Source organism: Scyliorhinus canicula, chromosome 11, assembly GCF_902713615.1.
Source record: "Scyliorhinus canicula chromosome 11, sScyCan1.1, whole genome shotgun sequence".
Lineage (NCBI taxonomy): Eukaryota > Metazoa > Chordata > Chondrichthyes > Carcharhiniformes > Scyliorhinidae > Scyliorhinus > Scyliorhinus canicula.
This window is the reverse complement of record NC_052156.1, coordinates 97258921-97281760: the sequence shown is the minus strand read 5'-3', so window position 1 is coordinate 97281760 and position 22840 is coordinate 97258921. Positions and strand designations below refer to the sequence as shown.

The window sequence follows — 22840 nt, the reverse complement described above, 5'->3', positions numbered from 1 at the left end:
GGGGTGATAGAAAAGAGTTACAGGGAGGTAGCCACACCCAAGGTACAGGACAAGAGTAGCTGGGTTACAGTCAGGGGTAGGAAAACAACGGAGCCGACAGTGCAAGGATCCCTCGTGAACGTTCCCCTTCAAAACAAGTATACCATTTTGGATGCTATTGGGGGGGGGGGGGGGGATGACCTACCGGGGGAAGGCCCTAGCGGCCAGGTCTCTGGCACTGAGTCTGGCTCTGGGGCTCAGAATGGAAGGGGGGAGAATAGAAAAGCAATAGTGACAGGAGACTCAATGGTTAGGGGAATGGATAGGAGATTCTGCGATCGCGAACGAGACTCCCAGAAGGTATGTTGCCTCCCAGGTGCTAGGGCCAGGGATGTCTCGGATCGAGTCGACAGGATTCTTAAGAGGGAGGGGGATCAACCAGAAGTCGTGGTGCACGTAGGCACAAACGACATACCTAAGAAAAGGGATGAGGATCTAAAAAGTGATTTTAGGGAGTTAGGTTGGAAGCTAAAGAGCAGGACAAGCATAGTAGTGATCTCAGGATTGCTACCGGCGCCACGTGCAAGTGAGGCAAGGAACAGAGAGCGAGTGTGGCTGAGGGCTGGTGCAGGAGGCAAGGCTTCAGATATGTGGATCATTGGGATATCTTCGGGGGAAGGTGGGACCTGTGCATGAAGGACGGATTGCACATAATCTTGAGGGGCACCAATATCCTAGGTGGGAGGTTTGCTCGAGCTCTTTGGGAGGGTTTAAATTAGTTTGGCAGGGGGATGCGAACCAGAGCTATGGATCAGAGGATATGGTAGCTGTTGAACAGGCAGAAATAGTATGCAGCAAGTCTGTGAGGAAGGATAGACAGTTGATAGGGCAAAGTTGCCCTCAGTGGAATGGGTTAAAATGCATCTGTTTCAATGCAAGGAGTGTCAGGAATAAGGGAAATGAACTTAGAGCATGGATCAGTACTTGGAACTATGATGTTGTGGTCATTACAGAGACATGGATTTCACAGGGGCAGGAATTGTTGTTAGATGTTCCGGGGTTTAGATGTTTTCAGAAGAATAGGGAGGGAGGTAAAAGAGGAGGGGGAGTGGCACTGTTACTTAGGGAGTGCACCACAGCTGCAGAAAAGGAGGTAATTGAGGAGGGTTTCTCTACTGAGTCAGTATGGGTGTAAGTCAGAACCAAGAAAGGAGCAGTCACTTATTGGGAGTTTTCTATAGGCCCCCCAATAGCAGCAGAGATAGAGGAACCGATTGGGTGGCAGATCTTGGAAAAGTGCAGAAGTAACAGAGTTGATGTCATGGGTGACTTCAACTTCCCTAATATTGACTGGAACCTCCTTACTGCAAATGGTTTGGATGGAGCAGATTTTGTCAAGTGTGTACATGAAGGATTCCTGACTCAATATGTAGATAGGCCGACTAGGGGGAGGTCATATTCGACTTGGTGCTCGGCAACAAACCAGGCCAGGTGTCAGATATCTCGGTGGGAGAGCATTTTGGTGACAGTGACTACAGCTCCTTGACCTTTACCACAGTCATGGAGAGGTATAGGAACAGACAGTATGGGAAGGTATTTAATTGGGTGAGGGGAAATTATACTGCCATTAGACAGGAGCTGAGGAACATAAAGTGGGAATAATTGTTCTTGGGGAAATGCACAACAGGGGGCTGTTTAAGGAGCACTTGCTGTGAGTGCTGGATAGTTTTGTCCCACTGAGACAAGGAAGCCTTGGATGACAAGAGAAGTGGAGCTTCTAGTCAAGAGGAAGAAGGAAGCTTACGTAAGGTTGAGGAAGCAAGGATCTGACTCGGCTCTTGAGGGTTACAAGGTAGCCAGGAAGGAACTAAAAATGGACTGGGGAGAGCTAGAAGGGGGCATTTAAAAGCCCTGGCGGGAAGGATTAGGGAAAACCCCAACCCCAACTCCACACTTACGTGAGAAATAACAGGATGATCAGAGTGAGAGTCGGGCTGATCAGGGATAGTGGAGGGAACTTGTGCCTGGAGTCTGAGGAAGTAGGGGAGGCCCTAAATGAATATTTTGCTTCAGTATTCACTAGAGAGTGGGACCTTGTTGCTCATGAGAACAGTGTGAACTGGTTAATAGACTCGAACAGGTTGATATTAAGGAGGATGTGCTGGAAATTTTGAAAAGCATCAGGATAGATAAGTCCCCTGGGTCTGACAGGATATACCCAAGATTACTACAGGAAGCGAGGGAGGAGATTGCTGCACCATTGGCGATGATCTTTGCGCACTCACTCTCCACTGGAGTATTACCGGATGATTGGAGGGAGGCAAAGTTGTTCCCCTGTTCAAGAAAGGGAATAGGGAAATCCCTAGGAATTACAGACCCATCAGTCTAACGTCTGTGGTGAGCAAAATATTGGAAAGGATTCTGAGAGATAGGGGGCGCGATTCTCCGCAAATCCGGCGTGCCGTGAAGGCTGGCGTGAAACTGGCCCAGGATTTATGATTATTTTGAAAAACATAGCTTGATTAAAGATAGTCAGCATGACTTTGTGAGGGGCAGGTCATGACTCACAAGCCTCATTCAATTTTTTGAGGATGTGATGAGACACATTGATGGTACAGAGGAGACTTACCAGGATGCTGCCTGGACTGGAGGGCATGTCTTATGAAGAAAGGGTGAGGGAGCTAGGGCTTTTCTCACTAGAGCGAAGAAGGTGACTTGATAGAGGTGTACAAGGTGATGAGAGGCATGGATAGAGTGGATAGCCAGAGACTTTTCCCCAGGGTGGAAATGGCTGTCACAGGGGACATAATTTTAAGGTGATTGGAGGAAAGTATAGGGGAGATGTCAGAGTTAGGTTCTTTACACAGAGAGTGGTGGGTGTGTGGAATGCACTGCCAGCAGAGGTGGTGGAGTCAGAGTCATTAGGGACATTTAAGCAACTCTTAGACAAGCACCTGGACAGCAATAAATTGAAGGGGTGTAGGTTAGGTTGATCTTAGATTAGGATAAATGGTCGGCACAACATCATGGGCTGAAGGGCCTGTACTGTGCTCTACTGTTCTATGTTCTATACTTGAAAACCTTATACTACTGTACCCCAAATCCTTACAATATCATAGTTGCAAACCTTTACACTATTGTATCCCAGGCCCTTACACTGCCAAACCCAATCACATTCTTGTTTCTGTGCAGCAAGGCTATATTCAAACTACAGATGGAAGTCATGAGAGTGACTCAGAAAATGAAGATAACAACAGCATTGAAGACCTTGATAAAGCAACGGATATGAAAGAGTTACCGATGAAGATAGATTGGAAATCTCGCCTTCCAACTGGTGTTCATGTTCCCAGCGTGGAAATACATAGCATCGTCCTTGACTTTGCTGCAGTATCTTTTCTGGATGTGTCTGCTATGAAAGGCTTGAAATCGGTAAAACCTAGTTCTATTTGTAGAATAAGGAAAAAGGAAGGACAGAATGGAATGGAAAGAAAGGAAGGAGGAGAAAGGAAATTCTGTGCCTATATCTTGTGGTCGTATGGTGAAATGAAATGGAAATCGCTTATTGTCACAAGTAGGCTTCAAATTAAGTTACTGTGAAAAGCCCCTGGATCTGAAAGAAAGAAAGGAAAGAAAAGAAGAACATAAAAGAGAGGAAGAAAGTAAATAACGGAAAGGAAGAATAAGTTACATTTATATAGCGCTTTCCATGACCATTGAATGTCTGAAAGCATTTACAGCCAATGAAGTACTTTCTGAAATGTAGTTACTTTTATAAAATGTAGGAAACACGGCAGGTATTTTGCGCTCAGCAGCCCCCCACCCAAACAGCAATGTGATAATGACAAGATCATTTGTTTTTTGTGATTTTGATTGAGAAATAAATATTGACCAAGGCACCGGGGTTAACTCTTCCTGCTTTTCTTCAAAATAGTCCTATGGGATCCTGACAGCAGCAGGAATTCTCCGCCCATTGCGATTCACTGTTCCCAATGGCAGCCTGTGGGTTTTCCAGCAGCATGGGGTGGCTTCATTTGGAAATCCCATTGACAAGCGGGAGGATAGAATCCCGCCGCCAGCGAACAATGCATCGCTGAGAAACACCCAGCTGGGGGACCAGAGAATCCCCTCCAGCATCTCCATAGGGCACACAGCTCCCTCAGTCAGCTTGATTTTTGAGCCGAAGCCCTGGAGTGAGACTTAACATTATCATTCCGAGGTGCGTGTCTTACTGAGACTGAGCCATGGCTAATAGGCATGGAATATGGTCAGCAAAGTTTATTAATCTGCACAGAGTTTATTCTTGTTGTTAATCTGGCAGTTCCAGTTGAGGTTCATTTATGTTCCTTTATGTAATTAATGTTGATGTCTGATGCAGAATAGATGGTGTTCCGATATTCAATCACCCATGGCAGGGAGAGGGTATTATAGAATCATACAGTACAGAAGAGGCCATTCAGCCCATCAAGCCTGCACTGACAAAAGACTACTGTAATGTACATTAATCCCACTTCCCAGCACTTGACCCATAGCCTTGCAGGTAATGACATTTCAAGTGTTCATCCAAACATTTTTTAAAGTTTGTGAGGTTTCCTGCCTCAAATACCCTCGAAGGCAGTGCATTCCAGACTCCCACCGCCCTCTAGGTGAAAATAATTTTCCTCAAATCCTTTCCAAACTTCTTGCTTTTCAACTTAAAATTATATCCCCTTGTTATTGAACCTTCAACTAAGGGGAACAGCTATTATCTATCTACAATGGCCATGCCCCTCAATCTGAAACACCTCAATCAGGTCACCCCTCTCCTTTAAAGAAAGCAATCCGAGTTTATCCAGCCTCTCTTCATAGCTCAAATGGTCCAACCGAGGCAACATCTCGGTGAACCTCCTCTGCACCCTCTCCAGTGCAATCATATCCTTCCTGTAGTGTGGTGAGCAGAACTGAACACAGTAGTCCAGTTGTGGCCTAACCAAAGTCCTGTATAGCTCCTACATAATCTCCCTGCTTTTATAATCTATGATTCTGTCCTGACCAATATTCATGCAGTGAACCTTTTTAGGTGTGTCAGTGTACATTGATCGAAAGCAAGACTATTTTCTTCTTTGTAGTCTGGAGACTAATTCTGGTCCCAGTGCTGCCAGTCAGATAGACTTTTCTCACAAATAGAGGATCGATCATATCTGAAATCATAAATTTTGCATGTTGCCATCACAGCCTTAACAAGTTGCATCAACGTTTGCCTGGCTTACTTGAAATAATTTGTCAAAATGTCTAAAATATACCGTGTCACACCAATTAAATACCATTCCTAATATTCAAACTGCTCGAGGAGAAACTACGAAGAAAATATAAATAATTTAAATCCAATTAACCATTTTAGAAAGTGATCTCTCTATCCTTCACTCACACAGATCTTGAAAGAATTTGTCAGGATTGAGATTGATGTCTACATTGCTGCTTGTGATAGTAAGTTTCCTTTTCATTAAACCTTTCACCAATTTTTAAAAAATAGACAATATCCATTTCAGGAGTTTGTTATTCAATGCACAAATTAGGAATGTGATGAATTATGATGTACCTGCCTGCATGGGTTCAACTGCAACTGTCAAAGCTCAACAAATCCCAGAGGAAAACTTGATCAAGCTAACACTCGCGCCAGAAATCTCAAAAAACTTCCAGTTTTGTTGCAGGCACTGGGAATTTTATTACTTGCATATCTCATGGGGCCACCTGATCATGTCCAATGGTGTGACCTAAATATGTAGCTTTCACAAATTCACGAGCTGATTAGCCAGCGTCGCTGAGATGCCCCGGTCCAGAGGGTGATCAAAGGGACGCATGTCACCCGATGAGCACCAGCAGATGACAGGTCAATCTTCACAAACCAAAAAGAGTTCCACTCGATGAACGTACAGCTGGTGTATGACCATCAGCTGTACATCATGCACATCTATGCCCAATACCCGGGCAGTGAACACGATGCCTTCATTCTGGGACACTCGATGGTTCCAGGCCTCTTTGAGGAGCGCCGATGGCTAGGGGTTGGCTCCTGGGCAACAGGGGTTATCCACTCCGGCCGTGGCTGTTGACACTTATCCGGAGCCGCAGATCAATGCAGAGACCTGTTACAATGGCGTCCGTGACCAGGGGCGTGATCGAGTGGTGCTTTGGCATCCTGAAGATGCACTTCAGGTGCCTGGACCGTTCTGTAGGGGCCCTCCAGTATAGCGCTGGGAGGGTTGCCCACATCATGCTGTGTCCTCCACAACATCGCAACATGCTGGAGGAGGATGAATGTCAGTCCTCGTCCAATGAGGAGAACATGGAGGAGGGCGAGGATGGGCCATTGAGGAGGGGCACCAGAGCTTGGTCCAGTCACAGAGGGCCATTAAGCAAATCCATCAGTGAGACCCTCAGTGACAGACATCCTGCAATAACTGCTCCACCACTCAAGGAACCCTTCACCGTGTCTCTTTTCCCCCCCTTTGGAGCTGTGAGACAAAGGCCTGAGTCCCGGACCCTCACTCAGACATGAGCCTCTGACCCTCACTCAAATATGAGCCTCTGACCCTCACTCAGGCATGAGCCTCTGACCCTCACTCAGACATGAGCCTCTGACCCTCACTCAAATATGAGCCTCTGACCCTCACTCAAATATGAGCCCCGGCTTCTCACTCAGACATGAGCTCCCGATCCTCACTCAGACATGAGCCCCTGATCCTCACTCAGACATGAGTCCCTGATCCTCACTCAGACATGAGTCCCTGATCCTCACTCAGACATGAGCCTCTGACCCTCACGCAAATATGAGCCCCGGCTTCTCACTCAGACATGAGCTCCCGATCCTCACTCAGAAATGAGTCCCTGATCCTCACTCAGACATGAGCCCCTGATCCTCACTCAGACATGAGCCCCTGATCCTCACTCAGACATGAGCCCCTGATCCTCACTCAGACATGAGCCCCTGATCCTCACTCAGACATGAGTCCCTGATCCTCACTCAGACATGAGTCCCTGATCCTCACTCAGACATGAGTCCCTGATCCTCACTCAGACATGAGTCCCTGATCCTCACTCAGACATGAGTCCCTGATCCTCACTCAGACATGAGCCTCTGACCCTCACGCAAATATGAGCCCCGGCTTCTCACTCAGACATGAGCTCCCGATCCTCACTCAGAAATGAGTCCCTGATCCTCACTCAGACATGAGCCCCTGATCCTCACTCAGACATGAGCCCCTGATCCTCACTCAGACATGAGCCCCTGATCCTCACTCAGACATGAGCCCCTGATCCTCACTCAGACATGAGTCCCTGATCCTCACTCAGACATGAGTCCCTGATCCTCACTCAGACATGAGTCCCTGATCCTCACTCAGACATGAGCCCCTGATCCTCACTCAGACATGAGCTCCCGATCCTCACTCAGACATGAGCTCCCGATTATCCACGACCCCTCCGGACGCAAAGCCAGCCCTGCCAGCCAACAGCAGCTGCTGACCCAGGAAGAGGGGAAAACGCACCGGCCTGAAGGTAAAACATAAATTACGCGGCTTCAAGACTCCTCTCCCCAGCATACTCCTGGCGAACGTCCAAACGATTGAGAACAAGCTGGATGACCTCAACGCTAGACTTACCTCCCAGATGCAAGTGAAGAACTGATGTGTGCTCTGCTTCACCGAGACATGGGCCTCCTGATCCTGCGGGCTCAACAATACTTACCTGTTGGACGACCCTGTACTCGGAGTTTCCCTTTGTTAGGGGTCATCCAAAATGGCCGCAGTCACCACTCTCACCATGAGGTTGGGCCCCTACGCTCTGGGATGTCCCTTTGTCCAGGGGGCACCCAACATGGCTGCCAACTATGTGTACGCCACGTGGGTGCGCTGCTGCACTCTAGGGACCCTCCAAAGTGGCTGTTTGCGGCGCCATCTTGATTTCTCAGCCTGTGTCTGTCTTGCTGCCAACCCTTTCCTATCTTTCTTCCCCCTCTCCTGTGAGTAACCCCTGTCCCTGTCTCCGTCCCCCCTGTCATGATATGCAAACATGCAAACAATGAACACTCAGAATAGGACACAACCAATGGGCAGTCAGGACACTAAGGTGGCATCACCACAAGGGGTCATGACATAAACACTATAAAAGGGATGAGGCACTCACACCCTGCCTCTTTCCACAGACAGACATCTAGAGAGTTAGACAGGGTTGATCAGCAGCATCACATCCCAGCACGTGGCTCAGAGCAAACTGGTACAGTTAGACTGAGTTACTACAGTTAGATTAGCAGAGAGTCAAACTCATTTGAGAACAGTGTTAATAGTTCAATAAACATATTGAACTAATTTCAGAGTCTGGAGCATCCTTTAGTTAAGACTTCATCAAGTAGCAGCCTGTGTTATCTGAAGCAGCATTACACAACACCCCCTCCCTGTCCCCACCCCTGTATTCTCCCTACCTTCTGCCCTGCATCCCCTCCTTGTCCAGATGCTCCCGCACCCCTGTGAGGTGTGCCGCAGCCCCCCTTACTGCCTGTCTTCCCGAGCTAGTCCTCCCTCCCTGGGGTGGTTTAGCATTGTCTCCATTCTGTCTGCCTGTCTCCCTTCCGTTCCTCACCCCCTCACCTGCTTCCCCTATCGTTGCTCCCTTCTCACTGTCTTCCAGCTTTAAACTGAGATCGAGGCAGCACAGTCCCATGCAAATACAGAGTCCACATAGGTGTTCCTGGTCCCATTCTGTCTTACCCTTGCAATCCTTTTTTCCTGCTGCCCTCTCCAGATTGTTCATTTTTATAAACTCGTCGTCCTCCGCCAGGGTGCCAAAGTAGTATTCCTACCCCTGGGAAGTAACCCAGAGTCTGGCCGGGAACAGCATGCCAAAACTCCCCCCATTCTTTTAGAGCGCCGATTTTGCCCTGTTGAACTTGGCCCTCTTTTTAGGGTTCACCCCAATGTCCTGATAAATCCTGATTATATGTCTTTCCACGAACACAACTTTGTTTGTCGGGCCCACCTCAGGATCTTTTCCCGGTCCTCTTTTGGGTCATCTCCCCTTTCACTCTTCCTCTCCCCTGCACTCGGGTTTTCCTGCCATTTTTCCACTTGCCCAGTCCCAGTATGCACATACACAAAAGGTCCAATGTCCATTGGGATATGAAGCAGCTGATCTCCACTCTCAATGTATTTCATTGCACATATGACCAGCAGACATTGTTGAGAGAAGCTTTCAGTTGAGCGAGAAGCCTGTGGTGTGAAGAAGTTCCAGTGTAATTTCATGTTAACAATAGCTGTTGAATCTTATAGTAAATCTGTCTGCTAAGACATCCGATATTACATCGTAAACTAAACCGAACCTACATTTAGTTTATCAGCTCTGTGTGTGTTGGGAATTTTGTACTTAGCAACAGAAACACAACACTTTGAGCACAGGTTTTTTTATCTGAAGTAAAAGTGGCAACAAGGTCAGCGATTGGGATTCAGAGATTCACCAGCAAATAATGTGATCTTTATAGTTGCTTCAAATTCAAGTTTTGGAAATATAAATATTTGAACGTAAAATTATTTTGTTTCCTGTCAGATTTAATCCTGGAAAAATTAGGAAGGTGTGGATTTTTTGATGATGAAATCACTCCAAAAATATTCTTCCTTACAATACATGATGCTATGCTCTGCACATTGGATAAACATGATCCCAGTAATTCTGTGAACTTCATATGTGGCAAGGTATGTTTGTGAATATGGTATTTACAGAACCAGAATCATACCTAAAATATTTAAAGACTTGGGTATAGAAAGGGACAATTAGAACAAGGATGGTTCGAATTGCATTTATATAGCACCTTTCATGATTCAAGAATTGTTTAAAATTTGCATAGCACCGTCGGACATCATAAAATACTTCTTTTTTTTAAAAATAATTTTTATTCAAAATTTTCATAAAATATCAACAACAAATAGTAATTTGTTTTTACAAAGAACAGAAAGAAAAAACAGTACCCCCCCCCTCCGCGCATACACAAAGGAAGAGGTAAATTAACACCCGCCATTCGCACAAAACACACGCCCGCCCCCCGTCCCCGTGTATATGTAGAGAAAGAAATAAAACCAACGCCCGCCATTAGCATAGAACAACTATGCCCGTCCCTCCGGTCCAAAACAACAAAACAACCCCCCCCCCGGGCTGCTGCTGCTGCTGGCCTTTTCCTATCGTTGAAAAACCCCTTCACTGATCCCCTTAGAGCAAATTTCACCTTCTCTAATTTAATAAACCCTGCCATATCGTTGACCCAGGCCTCCATGCATCCTTCCATTGAAGAAGAATCCTCCGCCGGGCTACTAGGGACGCAAAGGCCAGAACACCGGCCTCTTTCGCCTCCTGCACTCCCGGCTCCACTGCAACCCCAAAAATTGCGAGCCGCCAGCTGGATTGACCCTGGATCCTACCACCCTCGACACCGTCCTCGCTACGCCCTTCCAAAATTCCCCCAGCGCTGGGCATGCCCAGAACATATGGGCATGATATGCTGGGCTCCCTGAACATCTGACACACCTGTCCTCACTCCCGAAGAACCGACTCATCCTTGTCCCAGTCATGTGAGCCCTATGCAGCACTGTATGAGGCCAAGCCTCGCACAAGAAGAGGAGGAGTTCACCATCCCCAGGACGTCCGCCCACGTCCCCTCCTCTATCTCCTCCTCCCATTTACCCTTCAGCTCCTCGACCGAGGCCTCATCCATATCCTGCATCACCTGGTACGCTGCCGAGATCCTCCCCTCACCAACCCACACCCCCGAGAGCACCCTGTCCTGGATCCCACGCGGCGGCAGCAGAGGGAACTCCGCTACCTGCCGCCTGACAAACACCCTTACCTGCATGTACCTGAAGGCGCTCCCCGGGGGGAGCCCGAACTTCCCCTCCAGCGCACCCAGGCTCGCAAACTTCCCGTCTACAAACAGGTCCCTCAACCTCCTGATACCTGCCCTGTGCCAACTCAGGAACCCGCCATCAATTCTCCCCGGGACAAACGGGTGGTTGCCCCGTATCGGGGTCCCCAACGAGGCCCCCACCTCCCCCCTGTGCCGTCTCCATTGCCCCCAAATTTTGAGGGTAGCCGCCACCACCGGGCTCGTGGTATACCTCGTTGGAGGGAGCTGCAGCGGCGCCGGTACCAGCGCCTCTAGGCTCGTGTCCACACAGGATGCCATCTCCATCCTCTTCCATGCTGCCCCTGCCCCGTCCATTACCCACTGACGCACCATCGCTGCATTGGCAGCCCAGTAGTACCCACAGAGGTTGGGCAGCGCCAGCACCCCCTGTCCCTGCCCCGCTCCAAGAACACCCTTCTCACCCTCGGGGTCCCGTGTGCCCACACAAACCCCGTAATTCTCTTCTTAACCCGCCTGAAAAAGGCCTTCGGGATAAGGATGGGGAGGCACTGGAACAGGAACAGAAACCTCGGGAGCACCGTTATTTTGATTGACTGTAACCTATCTGCCAGAGACAGCTGCAACATGTTCCACCTCTTAAACTCCTCCTCCATTTGCTCCACCAACCTCGTGAGATTAAGTTTACGCAAGGCCCCCCAGCTCCTGGCTACCTGAACCCCCAAGTACCAGAAGCTCCTCTCCGCCCTTTTCAGTGGAAGCCTGCCAATTCCCCCCTCCTGATCCCCTGGGTGTACCACAAACAGCTCGCTCTTCCCCCAAGTTGAGCTTGCATCCTGAGAAATCCCCAAATTCCTGGAGAATCCCCATCACCTCCGGCATTCCCCCCACTGGGTCCGCCACATAAAACAATAGGTCATCCGCATAGAGCGACACTCGATGCTCCTTCCCACCCCGGACCAGCCCCCTCCAACTCCCCGACTCCCTCAGCGCCATAGCCAGGGGTTCAATTGCCAGCGCAAAGAGCAGAGGGGACAAGGGACACCCCTGCCTCGTCCCTCGGAATAGTCGAAAAAACTCCGACCTCCTCCTATTCGTGGCTACTCTCGCCATCGGGGCCTCGTACAACAGCCTCACCCAACTAACAAACCCCTCCCCAAACCCGAACCTTTCCAACACCGCCCACAAGTATCCCCACTCAACCCTATCAAAGGCCTTCTCCGCATCCAGCGCCACCACAATCTCCGCCTCCCCTTCTACCGTCGGCATCATTATAACGTTCAAGAGCCTCCTTATGTTGGTGTTCAGCTGCCTCCCCTTCACAAACCCCGTTTGATCTTCGTGGATAACCTGCGGCACACAGTCCTCTATCCTCACGGCCAAGATCTTTGCCAACAGCTTTGCGTCCACATTCAAAAGTATGACCCACACTGCAGGGGATCCTTGTCCTGCTTAAGAATCAGGGAGATCAGTGCCCGAGACATTGTCGAGGGCAAAGTCCCCCCTTTCCTTGCCTCGTTAAAAGTCCTAACCAACAGGGGACCCAACAGGTCTGCATACTTCTTGTAAAATACAGCCGGGAACCCATCCGGCCCCGGCACCTTCCCCGACTGCATGCTTCCTATCCCTTTGACCAGTTCCTCCAGCTCAACCGGCGCCCCCAGACCCTCCACCCGTCCCTCCTCCACCCTCGGGAATCTCAGCCTGTCCAAAAAGCGCCCCATCCCCTCCTCCTCCGCCGGGGGTTCGGACCGATACAGTTTCTCATAAAAGTCCCTGAAGACCTCATTAATGTCTACCCCCCTTCGCACCACATTTCTCCCCGATCCTTAACTCCACCAATCTCCCTAGCCGCATCCCATTTGCGGAGCTGGTGCGCCAGCATACTGCTCGCCTTCTCCCCATATTCATACACCGCACCCTGTGCCTTCCTCCACTGAGCTTCCGCCTTTCTGGTGGTCAACAAGTCGAACTCAGCCTGGAGGCTGCGCCGCTCCCTCAGCAATCCCTCCTCCGGGGCCTCCGCGTATCTCCTGTCCACCCTCACTATCTCCCCTACCAATCTCTACATCTCTCTCTGCTCCCTTCTCTCCCTGTGGGCTCGAATGGAGATCAACTCCCCCCTAACCACTGCCTTCAGTGCCTCCCAGCCCGTCCCCACTCGGACCTCCCCATTGTCATTGGCCTCCAGGTACCTCTCAATACATCCTCGAACCCGTCCCTCCACCTCCTCATCCGCCAGCAGCCCCACCTCCAAGTGCCAAAGCGGGCGCTGGTCTCTCTCCTCCCCCAGCTCGAGGTCCACCCAGTGCGGGGCATGGTCAGAAATGGCTATCGCCGAGTACTCAGCATCCTCCACCCTCGCAATCAGCGCCCTACTCATAATGAAAAAATCAATCCGGGAATAGGTCTTATGTACATTGGAGAAGTATGAAAATTCCCTGGCCCTCGGCCTCGCAAACCTCCATGGATCCACCCCTCCCATCTGGTCCATAAACATCCTCAACACCTTAGCCGCCTCCTACCCGTCCTGGAACTGGATCAATCCAGTGACGGATCCAGCACCGTGTTGAAATCCCCCCCCCATTATCAGACCCCCCGCCTCCAAATCTGGAATCCGGCCCAACATGCGCCACATGAAACCTGCATCATCCCAGTTCGGGGCGTATACATTGACCAGCACCACCCGCTCCCCCTGCAGCATGCCGCTCACCATCACATACCTCCTGCCACTGTCTGCCACCACATTCAACGCCTCAAACGACACCCTTTTCCCCACCAGGATCGCCACCCCCCGATTTTTTGCATCCAGCCCCGAATGAAACACTTGGCTCACCCATCCCTTCCTCAATCTAACCTGATCCGCCACTTTCAGGTGTGTCTCCTGAAGCATGGCCACATCCGCCTTAAGCCCCTTCAGGTGCGCAAACACTCGGGCCCATTTGACCGGCCCATTCAGTCCCCTCACATTCCAGGTGATCAGCCGGATCAGGGGACCGCCTGCCCCCCTCCCCTGTCGACTAGCCATTACCCTTCCTCAGCCCGTTCCCCACGGCGGCAGACCCCCATCCCGACCTCCTCTACATGCTCTGCCTTGGCCATTCCAGCAGCAACCCGGTACCCCCTCCCCCCCCCCATTGTACTACTGTAAGTCAGCCGACTCCTGCTGACCCCGGCTGCTCCCGCCACCCCAATGACCCCCCCCCCAGTGCAACACAACCACCTTCCCAGTGCCGGCCCCGCCCACCGCTCCTCTAGCGCGGGAAAAGACGGGCACATGACCCAACAGGACTGCGAACCCCACCGAAACTCTCAACCAGTGAACCAAATACAGACCCCAAACATGACAAAACACCCAAATAAACAGATAACAGTCCCAAACAAGCAGAAAAAAAAAGGCAGAACGGCAAAAACAAATCATCCACAGAACCGATAAAGCGAAAGGATACCCAGGAGGACAAAGCCTCCGGGCTGTATACAGCATTTCCCAGCCCTCAGTCCTCAATTCAAGTCCAGCTTCTATGCCAGGCTTCCTCCGGGGAGTCAAAATATAGCTGGCGATCTTTGTACGTGACCCACAGGCTGTAACAAGCCAAACTTGACCCCCTTCTTGTGAAGCACTGCCTTCGCCCGGTTAAAGCCAGCCCTTCTCTTCGCCACCTCTGCACTCCAGACCTGGTATATCCTGACCTCCGTATTCTCCCACTTGCTACTCCTCTCCTTCTTCGCCCAACGCAGCACACACTCGCGGTTGACAAAACGGTGAAAACGGACCAGCACCGCCCAAGGTGGCTCGTTTGGCCTGGGTTTCCTCAGCAGCACCCGATGGGCACCCTCCAGCTCCAAAGGCCCCTGGAATGACCTCGCACCCATTAGTGTGTTCAGCATCATTTTTATAGAACAGTACAGCAGAGAACAGGCCCTTCGGCCCTCGATGTTGTGCCGAGCAATGATCACCCTACTTAAACCCACGTAACCCGTATACCCGTAACCCAACAATCCCCCCATTAACCTTACACTACGGGCAATTTATCATGGCCAATCCACCTAACCCGCACATCTTTGGACTGTGGGAGGAAACCGGAGCACCCGGAGGAAACCCACGCACACACGGTGAGGACGTGCAGACTCCACACAGACAGTGACCCAGCCGGGAATCGAACCTGGGACCCTGGAGCTGTGAAGCATTGATGCTAACCACCATGCTACCGTGAGGCCCCCATGGCCTCATGGCCCCATACCGTCATGGCCACATAGACCCCCAAATCTGAACCTTCCAGCCCCTCTGGGAGGCCCAGGATCCGCAGGTTCTTCCGACGGGCCTGGTTCTCCATCTCCTCCATCCTCGCTGACCACATCTTATGGAGCACCTCGTGTGACTCCACCTTCACTGCCAGGCCCAGGAGTTCGTCTACGCCCTCCGAGGCCTTTTGCCAAAGCTCTTGGATCTCCGCACCCTGAGCTGTCTGGGTCGCCATGAGCTTGTCCAGGGAGGCCTTAAACGGCTCCAGAATCTCTGCCTTCAGCTCCTTAAAGGAGCACTGAAGCAGCTCCTGCTGCTCTCGCGCCCACTGCTGCCACGCTACTGCTGCTTCCCCGCCCGCTGCCATCTTGCTTCTTCTGCCTCGCACCTTTCTCTGCTCCAAAGCGATTTTTTGACCGCTCCGCTCCTAGTCCAGGCCACGGTAGCATTGTGGATAGCACAATCGCTTCACAGCTCCAGGGTCCCAGGTTCGATTCCAGCTTGGGTCACTGTCTGTGCGGAGTCTGCACATCCTCCCCGTGTGTGCGTGGGTTTCCTCCGGGTGCTCCGGTTTCCTCCCACAGTCCAAAGATGTGCAGGTTAGGTGGATTGGCAATGATAAATTGCCCTTAGTGTCCAAAATTGCCCTTAGTGTTGGGTGGTGTTACTGTGTTATGGGGATAGGGTGGAGGTGTTAACCTTGGGTCAGGTGCTCTTTCCAGGAGCTGGTGCAGACTCGATGGGCCGAATGGCCTCCTTCTGCCCTGTAAATTCTATGATCTATGATCTAAACCGGCGGAGAATCGTAGAGAGAGTGTTCCCACACGGGGAAAAGTCCAACCAGCACCGCTACGAGTCCTGAAAAGAGCCCAAAAGACCAAAAAAAGCGGGAGCTACCGAACGTGCGGCTTAGCTCCGCATCATCGCAACCGGAAGTCCATAAAATACTTCTAAGTGCTTTAAGTGCAGTCACTGCTGAAATGCACGAAATACAACAGCCAATTAACTCAAAGCAAGGTTTTACAAACAGTAGCGTGACATTGTCTGTTTCTGTGATGTTGGGATAATGTTGATCTGTACATGAGCCCCCAAAATATCTCTGCTCATCCATTGTTCTGACCTTCTGGTCATTTAGAAAATACCCTGATTTTAACTGTTCAGTCCAAAGTGATGAGCTTGCACTTCCCAAATTGAACTGCACCAACCACAGGTTTTCTCTTCTCTTAATCTATCAATATCCTTTTCTAATGTTCCCATCTGAATTGTTGACTGTGATACCTTGTTGTGATGGGTGATTTTAACTTCCCCTATATTGACTGGGATTCACTTAGTCCAGGGGTGTGGATGGGGCAGAGTTTGTAAGGATCATTCAGGAGGGCTTCTTGAAACAGTATGTAGATAGTCCAACTAGAGAAGTGGCCACTGCAAAGAAGTCAATACGGGTGTATACCTTGTGTACTTGTGAAAAGAGCGAGAATTCCTTTTCTCCCGGGGATAGGAACTGATCACGACTGTATTTGCAATTTCCCCAGCCATCTCTTTTAGTACCCTGGGATGTATTCCATCAGGGCCAGGAGCCCCATTAGCTTGCCCATCACTACCTCCTTCATGATAACAATCATCTCAAGGTCCTCGCCTGTTATAGCCTCATTTCCATCAGTCACTGGCATGTTATTTGTGTCTTCCACTGTGAAGAGCGACCCAAAAAAACTGTTGAGTTCCTCAGCCATTTCCTCATCTCCCATTATTAAATCTGCCTTCGCATCCTCCAAAGGACCAATCTTTACCTGAGCCACTCTTTTTTGTTTTATATATTTGTAGTAAATTTTACTCTCTGTTTTTTTTATTCTGAGCAAGTTTACTCTCATAATCTATCTTATTATTCTTTATAGCTTTCTGTTGCCCCCTAAAGACTTCCCAATCCTCTAGTCGTCCACTAAACTTTGCCACTTTGTATGCTTTTTCCTACAATTTGATACTCTCCCTTATTTCCTTAGATGTACACAGTCGATTTTCCCTCTTTCTACCGTCCTTTCCTTTTTGTTTGTATACATTTGCTGAGCACTGTGAAAAATCGCTTGGAAGGTTCTCCACTGTTCCTCAACTGTTTCACCATAAAGTGTTTGCTCCCAGTCTACCTTAGCTAGCTCTTCTCTCATCCCATTGTAATCACCTTTGTTTAAACACAAAACACTAGTGTTTGATTTTACCTTCTCACCCTCCATCTGTATTTTAAAATCCACCATATTGTGATCGCTCTTCCGAGAGGATCCCTAACTATGAGATCATGAATCAATCCTGTCTCATTACACAGGACCAGATCAAGGATCGCTTGCTCCCTCCATTACATACTGTTCCACGAAACTATTGTGGATACATTCTATAAACGCCTCCTCAAGGCTGTCTTGACCGACCTGGTTAAACCGATCGGCAGAACATAGAACAGAGAAAATACAGCACAGAACAGGCCCTTCTGCCCACAATGTTGTGCCGAACTTTTGTCCTAGATTAAGAACAAATCAATCTACACCCCAGCATTCTGCCATAATCCATGTACCTATTCAATAACCGCATCAAGGTCCCTAATGTTTCTGACTCAACTACATCCACAGGCAGTGCATTCCATGCTGCACTACTCTCTGGGAAAAGAACTTACCTCTGACATCCCCCCCTATATCTTCCACCATTCATCTTAAATTTGTTCCACCCGAGGAAGAAGTCTCTGACTGTCTACTCTATCTATTTCCCTGATCATCTTAGAAACCTCTATCAAGTCGCCCCTCATCCTTCTCCGTTCTAACGAGAAAAGGCTGTGCACCCTCAATCTTTCCTCGTAAGACCTACTCTCCATTCCAGGCAACATCCTGGTAAATCACCTTTGCACCTTTTCCAAAGCTTCCACATTCTTCCTAAAATGAGGCAACCAGAACTGCACACAGTACTCCAAATGTGGCCTTACCAAGGTTTTGTACAGCTGCATCATCACCTCACGGCTCTTAAATTCAATCCCTCTGCGAATGAACGCTAGCACACCAGAGGCCTTCTGCACAGCTCTATCCACTTGAGTTGCAACTTTCAAAGATCTATGAACATAGACCCTAAGATCTCTCTGCTCCTCCACATTGCCAAGAACCCTACCGTTAACCCTGTATTCCGTATTCATATTTGTCCTTCCAAAATGGACAACCTCACACTTTTCAGGGTTAAATTCCATCTGCCACTTCTCAGCCCAGCTCTGCATCCTATCTATATCTCTTTGCAGCTGACAACAGCCCTCCTCACTATCCACAACTCCACCAATCTCTGTATTGTCTGCAAATTTACTGACCCACCCTCAACTCCCTCATCCAAGTCATTAATGAAAATCACAAACAGCAGAGGACCCAGAACTGATCCCTGCGTAACACCACTGGTATCTGGGCTCCAGGCTGAATATTTGCCATCCACCACCACTCTCTGACTTCTATCGGTTAGCCAGTTTGTTATCCAACTGGCCAAATTCCCCACTATCCCATGCCTCCTCACTTTCTGCATAAGCCTACCATGGGGAACCTTATCAAACGCCTTACTAAAATCCATGTACACTACATCCACTGCTTTACCTTCATCCACGTGCTCGGTCACCTCCTCAAAGAATTCAATAAGACTTGTGAGGCAAGACCTACCCCTCACAAATCTGTGCTGACTATCCCTAAGCAGTGTCTTTCCAGATGCTCAGAAATCCTATCCCTCTCCATCCTATCCCTTTCCATTACTTTGCCTATCACCGAAGTAAGACTAAATGGCCTGTAATTCCCAGGGTTATCCCTATTCCCTTTTTTGAACAGGGACACGACATTCGCCACTCTCCAATCCCCTGGTACCACTCCTGTGGACAGTGAGGACAAAAAGATCATTGCCAACGGCTCTGAAATTTCACCTCTTGCTTCCCATAGAATCCTTGAATATATCCCGTCAGGCTCGGGGGACTTGTCTATCCTCAAGTTTTTCAAAATGCCCAACACATCTTCCTTCCTAACAAGTATCTCCTTGAGCTTACCAGTCTGTTCCACACTGTCCTCCCCAACAATATGGCCCCTCTAATCCCCCTGCCACATTCATAAATACTGAAGAAAAGTACCTCTCCTGTCTCTTCAGACTCAATACAAAATCTCCCGCTATTGTCCTTGATCGGACCTACCGTCGCTCTAGTCATTCTCATATTTCACACATATGTGTAAAAGGCCTTGGAGCTTTCCTTGATCCTACCCGCCAAAGATTATTCATGCCTTCTCTTCGCTCTCCTAATCCCTTTCTTCAGTTCCCTCCTGGCTATCTTGTATCTTGTATCCCTCCAAAACATCTATAACCAGGAACCTCCAACAACCATTTCTGCCCCTCTTCCGTGATGGCTACCGCATCGTAGTCCCAAGCACCAATCCATGCCTTAAGTCCACCTACCTTATTCCTAATGCTTCTTGCGTTGAAGTATACACACTTCAACCCATCTCTATGCCTGCAAGTACTCTCCTTTGTCAGTGTTACCTTCCCCACTGCCTCACTACATGCTTTGGCGTCCTGAATAATGGCTACCTTATTTGCTGGACTATAAATCCGGTTCCCATTCCCCTGCCAAATTAGTTTAAACCCTCCCGAAGAGTACTAGAAAACCTCCCTCCCAGGATATTAGTGCCCCTCTGGTTTAGATGCAACCTGTCCTGCTTGTACATGTCCCACCTTCCCCTGAATGCCGAGAATTCTCCAGACATGTAGATTAAAAGCCCCCATGATAACTGCTGTACCTTTTCTACATGCATCAGTTATTTCTTTGTTTATTGCCTGGCCCACCATAATGTTACTATTTGGTGGCCTACAGACTACTTCTATCAGTGACCTTTTTGCTTTACTATTCCTGATTTTCATCCAAATGGATTTAATCTTATCCTCCATTGCACCGATGCCATCCGTCAATACTGCCCGGATGTCATCCTTAAATAACAGTTACTCCACCTCCCTTACCATCCACTCTGTCCTTCCGAATAGTTTGATACCCTTAAATATTTAACTCCCAGTTGTAACCATTCTTTAAGCATGTTTCAGTACATGTAAACCGTAGTCATTCATGATGATTTGTGCCATCAACTCATTTACCTTATTCCGAATACTACGAGCATTCAGGTAAAGTGGGTATGTTGGCTTTTCAACCTCCGCTTTGAATCTTAGCACCTCGATTAGTAACCTCTCCTAAGTTATTTTTCCAATTAACTTTTCACCTAATTTTCCTTATCGTTGAACCCGTATCTTCATGTAATAACCTGCCGCGTCGCTTTCCATTAATGTTTTTACTTCCCGTTTTATTCCTTTCAGTATTACTGGCCATATTCACTGAGATCTCCTCTGTCATTGTATCCTGTATGGTGGCCCTTTTTGATTTTTGACTATGGCGTCTCTGCCTTACACTTTCCCCCTTACTGCCTTTTGTTTCTGTCCCTATTTAACTTCCCTCCGACTTCCTGCATCGGTTCCCATCCCCCTGCCACATTAGTTTAAACCCTCCTAACAGCTCTAGCAACCGCCCCCCCCCCCCCCAGGATATCGGTTCCAGTTCTGCCCAGGTGCAGACCGTCCAGTTTGTACTGGTTGAATCTCCCCCAGAACCGGTTCCAATGCCCCAGGAATTTGAATCCCTCCCTCTTGCACCATCTCTCAAGCTTCGCATCCTATCTAGCCTGACATTCCTACTCTGACCAGCTCGTGGCTCTGGTAGCAATCCTGAAATTACTATCTTTGAGGCCCTACTTTTTAGTTTAACTCCCAACTCCCTGAATTCAGCTTGCAGGATCTCATCCCGTTTTGTACCGATATCGTTGGTGCCTATGTGCACCACGACAGCTGGCTGTTCACCCTCCCCCATCCTCCCCCCACCCCCCTACAATGTCCTGTAGCCAGTCCAAGACATTCTTGCCCCCTGCACCAGGGAGGCAACAAACCAACCTGGAGTCTCGATTGCGTCCGCAGAACCGTCTGTATCTTCCCCTTATGATTTAGTCCCCTATCACTCTAGCCCTGCCATTCTTCTTCCTGCCCTCCTGTACAGCAGAGCCAACCATGGTGCCATGAACCTGGCTGCTGCTGCCTTCCTCTGGTGAGCTATCTCCCTCAACAATATCCAAAACGGTATATCTATTTTGCAGGGAGATGACCGCCGGGGACACCTACACTGCCTTCCTACTCTTGCTCTGCCTTTTGGTCACCCATTTTCTATCTGCCCCAGTAATTTTCACCTGCGGTTTGACCAACTTGCTGAACGTGCTATCAACGACATCCTCAGCTTGCAGATGCTCCAAAGTGAGTCCACCTGCAGCTCCAGAGCCGTCAAGCGATCTGACATGAGCTGCAGGTGGACGCACTTCCTGCACGTGAAGGAATCAAGGACGCCGGAAAGGTCCCTGAACCCCCACATCGCACACGCGGAGCATGGCACGGTTCTGAGTTCTCCTGACATGTCTTAACCCTTAAATTAACTTATATATTATCATTATTATTTTATGAAACTTATTTTTATATCTCTCCTTATTATAACAATTTGGTTTTTAAACTTTAATTTCAAAACTTTAAATTCTTACCTTCACTTTCATCACAGATGCCAAGGTAGGTTTTTATATCACCTGTCATCCCAGGATGCTCACTGGTTTTCTCGCTGCTGATGCAAAAGTTGCAAAACAGGAGAAACAGTGGGAAAAGCACCTCTTTCCAGTCTACACCGAATTCTCGCTCTGCTTCAAATTCCTGAGGTTTGACTTCACTCTGGTTGTCTCACACTGGCTGTGTCCCCCACTGCACGTGTGCAAGCTCCTTTCTCTCTGACACTCCCCATTTGCAAATCATATCACTCAAACATCATTCAAAATAACATCATGCATGGATTTAATATATTCTCCAGCTCTCCAAATTGTCTGTACCTGGTCCTTACTTGTTTTTATCCAAATAATTTACTTTGTCACATCAATTGTGCTCATTTCGGCAGGTATCGGTGTGTTTGTTTCTATCCCAATTATTTTAAAGTCAGTTTCTCTATGGAATATGTGACAGTACCTTGATCTCTGCATGATGTTGCATCACTCTGTTGGCCCCATTGACCATTATAAGTCATACTGTTTGTCAAGTAGTGTGCATGCATGGGGCCTGCTCTTCAATGCATAAAGGCAAGGAGTTTCAAACCCGTGAAAGCATCTATGGTGAACTGGTTTACTGTCTGCATGGTAGCAAAATGGTTAGTACTGTGCCTTCACAGCTCCAGGGTGCCAGGTTCGATTCCCGGCTTTGGTCACAGTCTGTGCGGAGTCTGCATGTTCTCCCCATGTCTGCGTGGGCTTCCTCCGGGTGCTCCAGTTTCCTCCCACATGTCCCAAATGACATGCTTGTTAGGTTAATTGCACATTCTGAATTCCCCCTCTGTGTACCCAAACAGGCGCCGGAATGTGGCAACTAGGGGCTTTTCACAGTAACTTCATTGCAGCGTTAATGTAAGGCTACTTGTGACAATAAAGATTATCATTATCTTCATTATTAGTTACTTCACACGTAACTCATCTGCACACATATGCAATGCCCCAATGTCATACCGCACATTCTTGAACCTTTGTGATCTTATTAAAAGATCTCAAAGTTGTTGCATATCACTCCACGTATGGGACTTCTGGCGGCGGCCATGTAAGTCACACATTTGATAGCTCCCGCCTGTAATGGACTTTTGGACCTTT

The 22840-nt window shown here is 48.9% G+C and overlaps 1 protein-coding gene across 2 annotated transcripts in view; it reads left to right on the top strand.

Moving 5' to 3' along the window:
- LOC119973214 (chloride anion exchanger-like) overlaps window positions 1-22840 on the top strand; it is a 146472-nt gene that overhangs the window by 104598 nt on the left and 19034 nt on the right. For both annotated transcript variants that reach the window (XM_038810873.1, XM_038810874.1), the window contains 3 exons: window positions 3172-3408; window positions 5388-5442; window positions 9550-9695. In XM_038810873.1, coding sequence (XP_038666801.1) covers window positions 3172-3408; window positions 5388-5442; window positions 9550-9695 — 438 coding nt within the window. The remainder of the gene's footprint in view (window positions 1-3171; window positions 3409-5387; window positions 5443-9549; window positions 9696-22840) is intronic.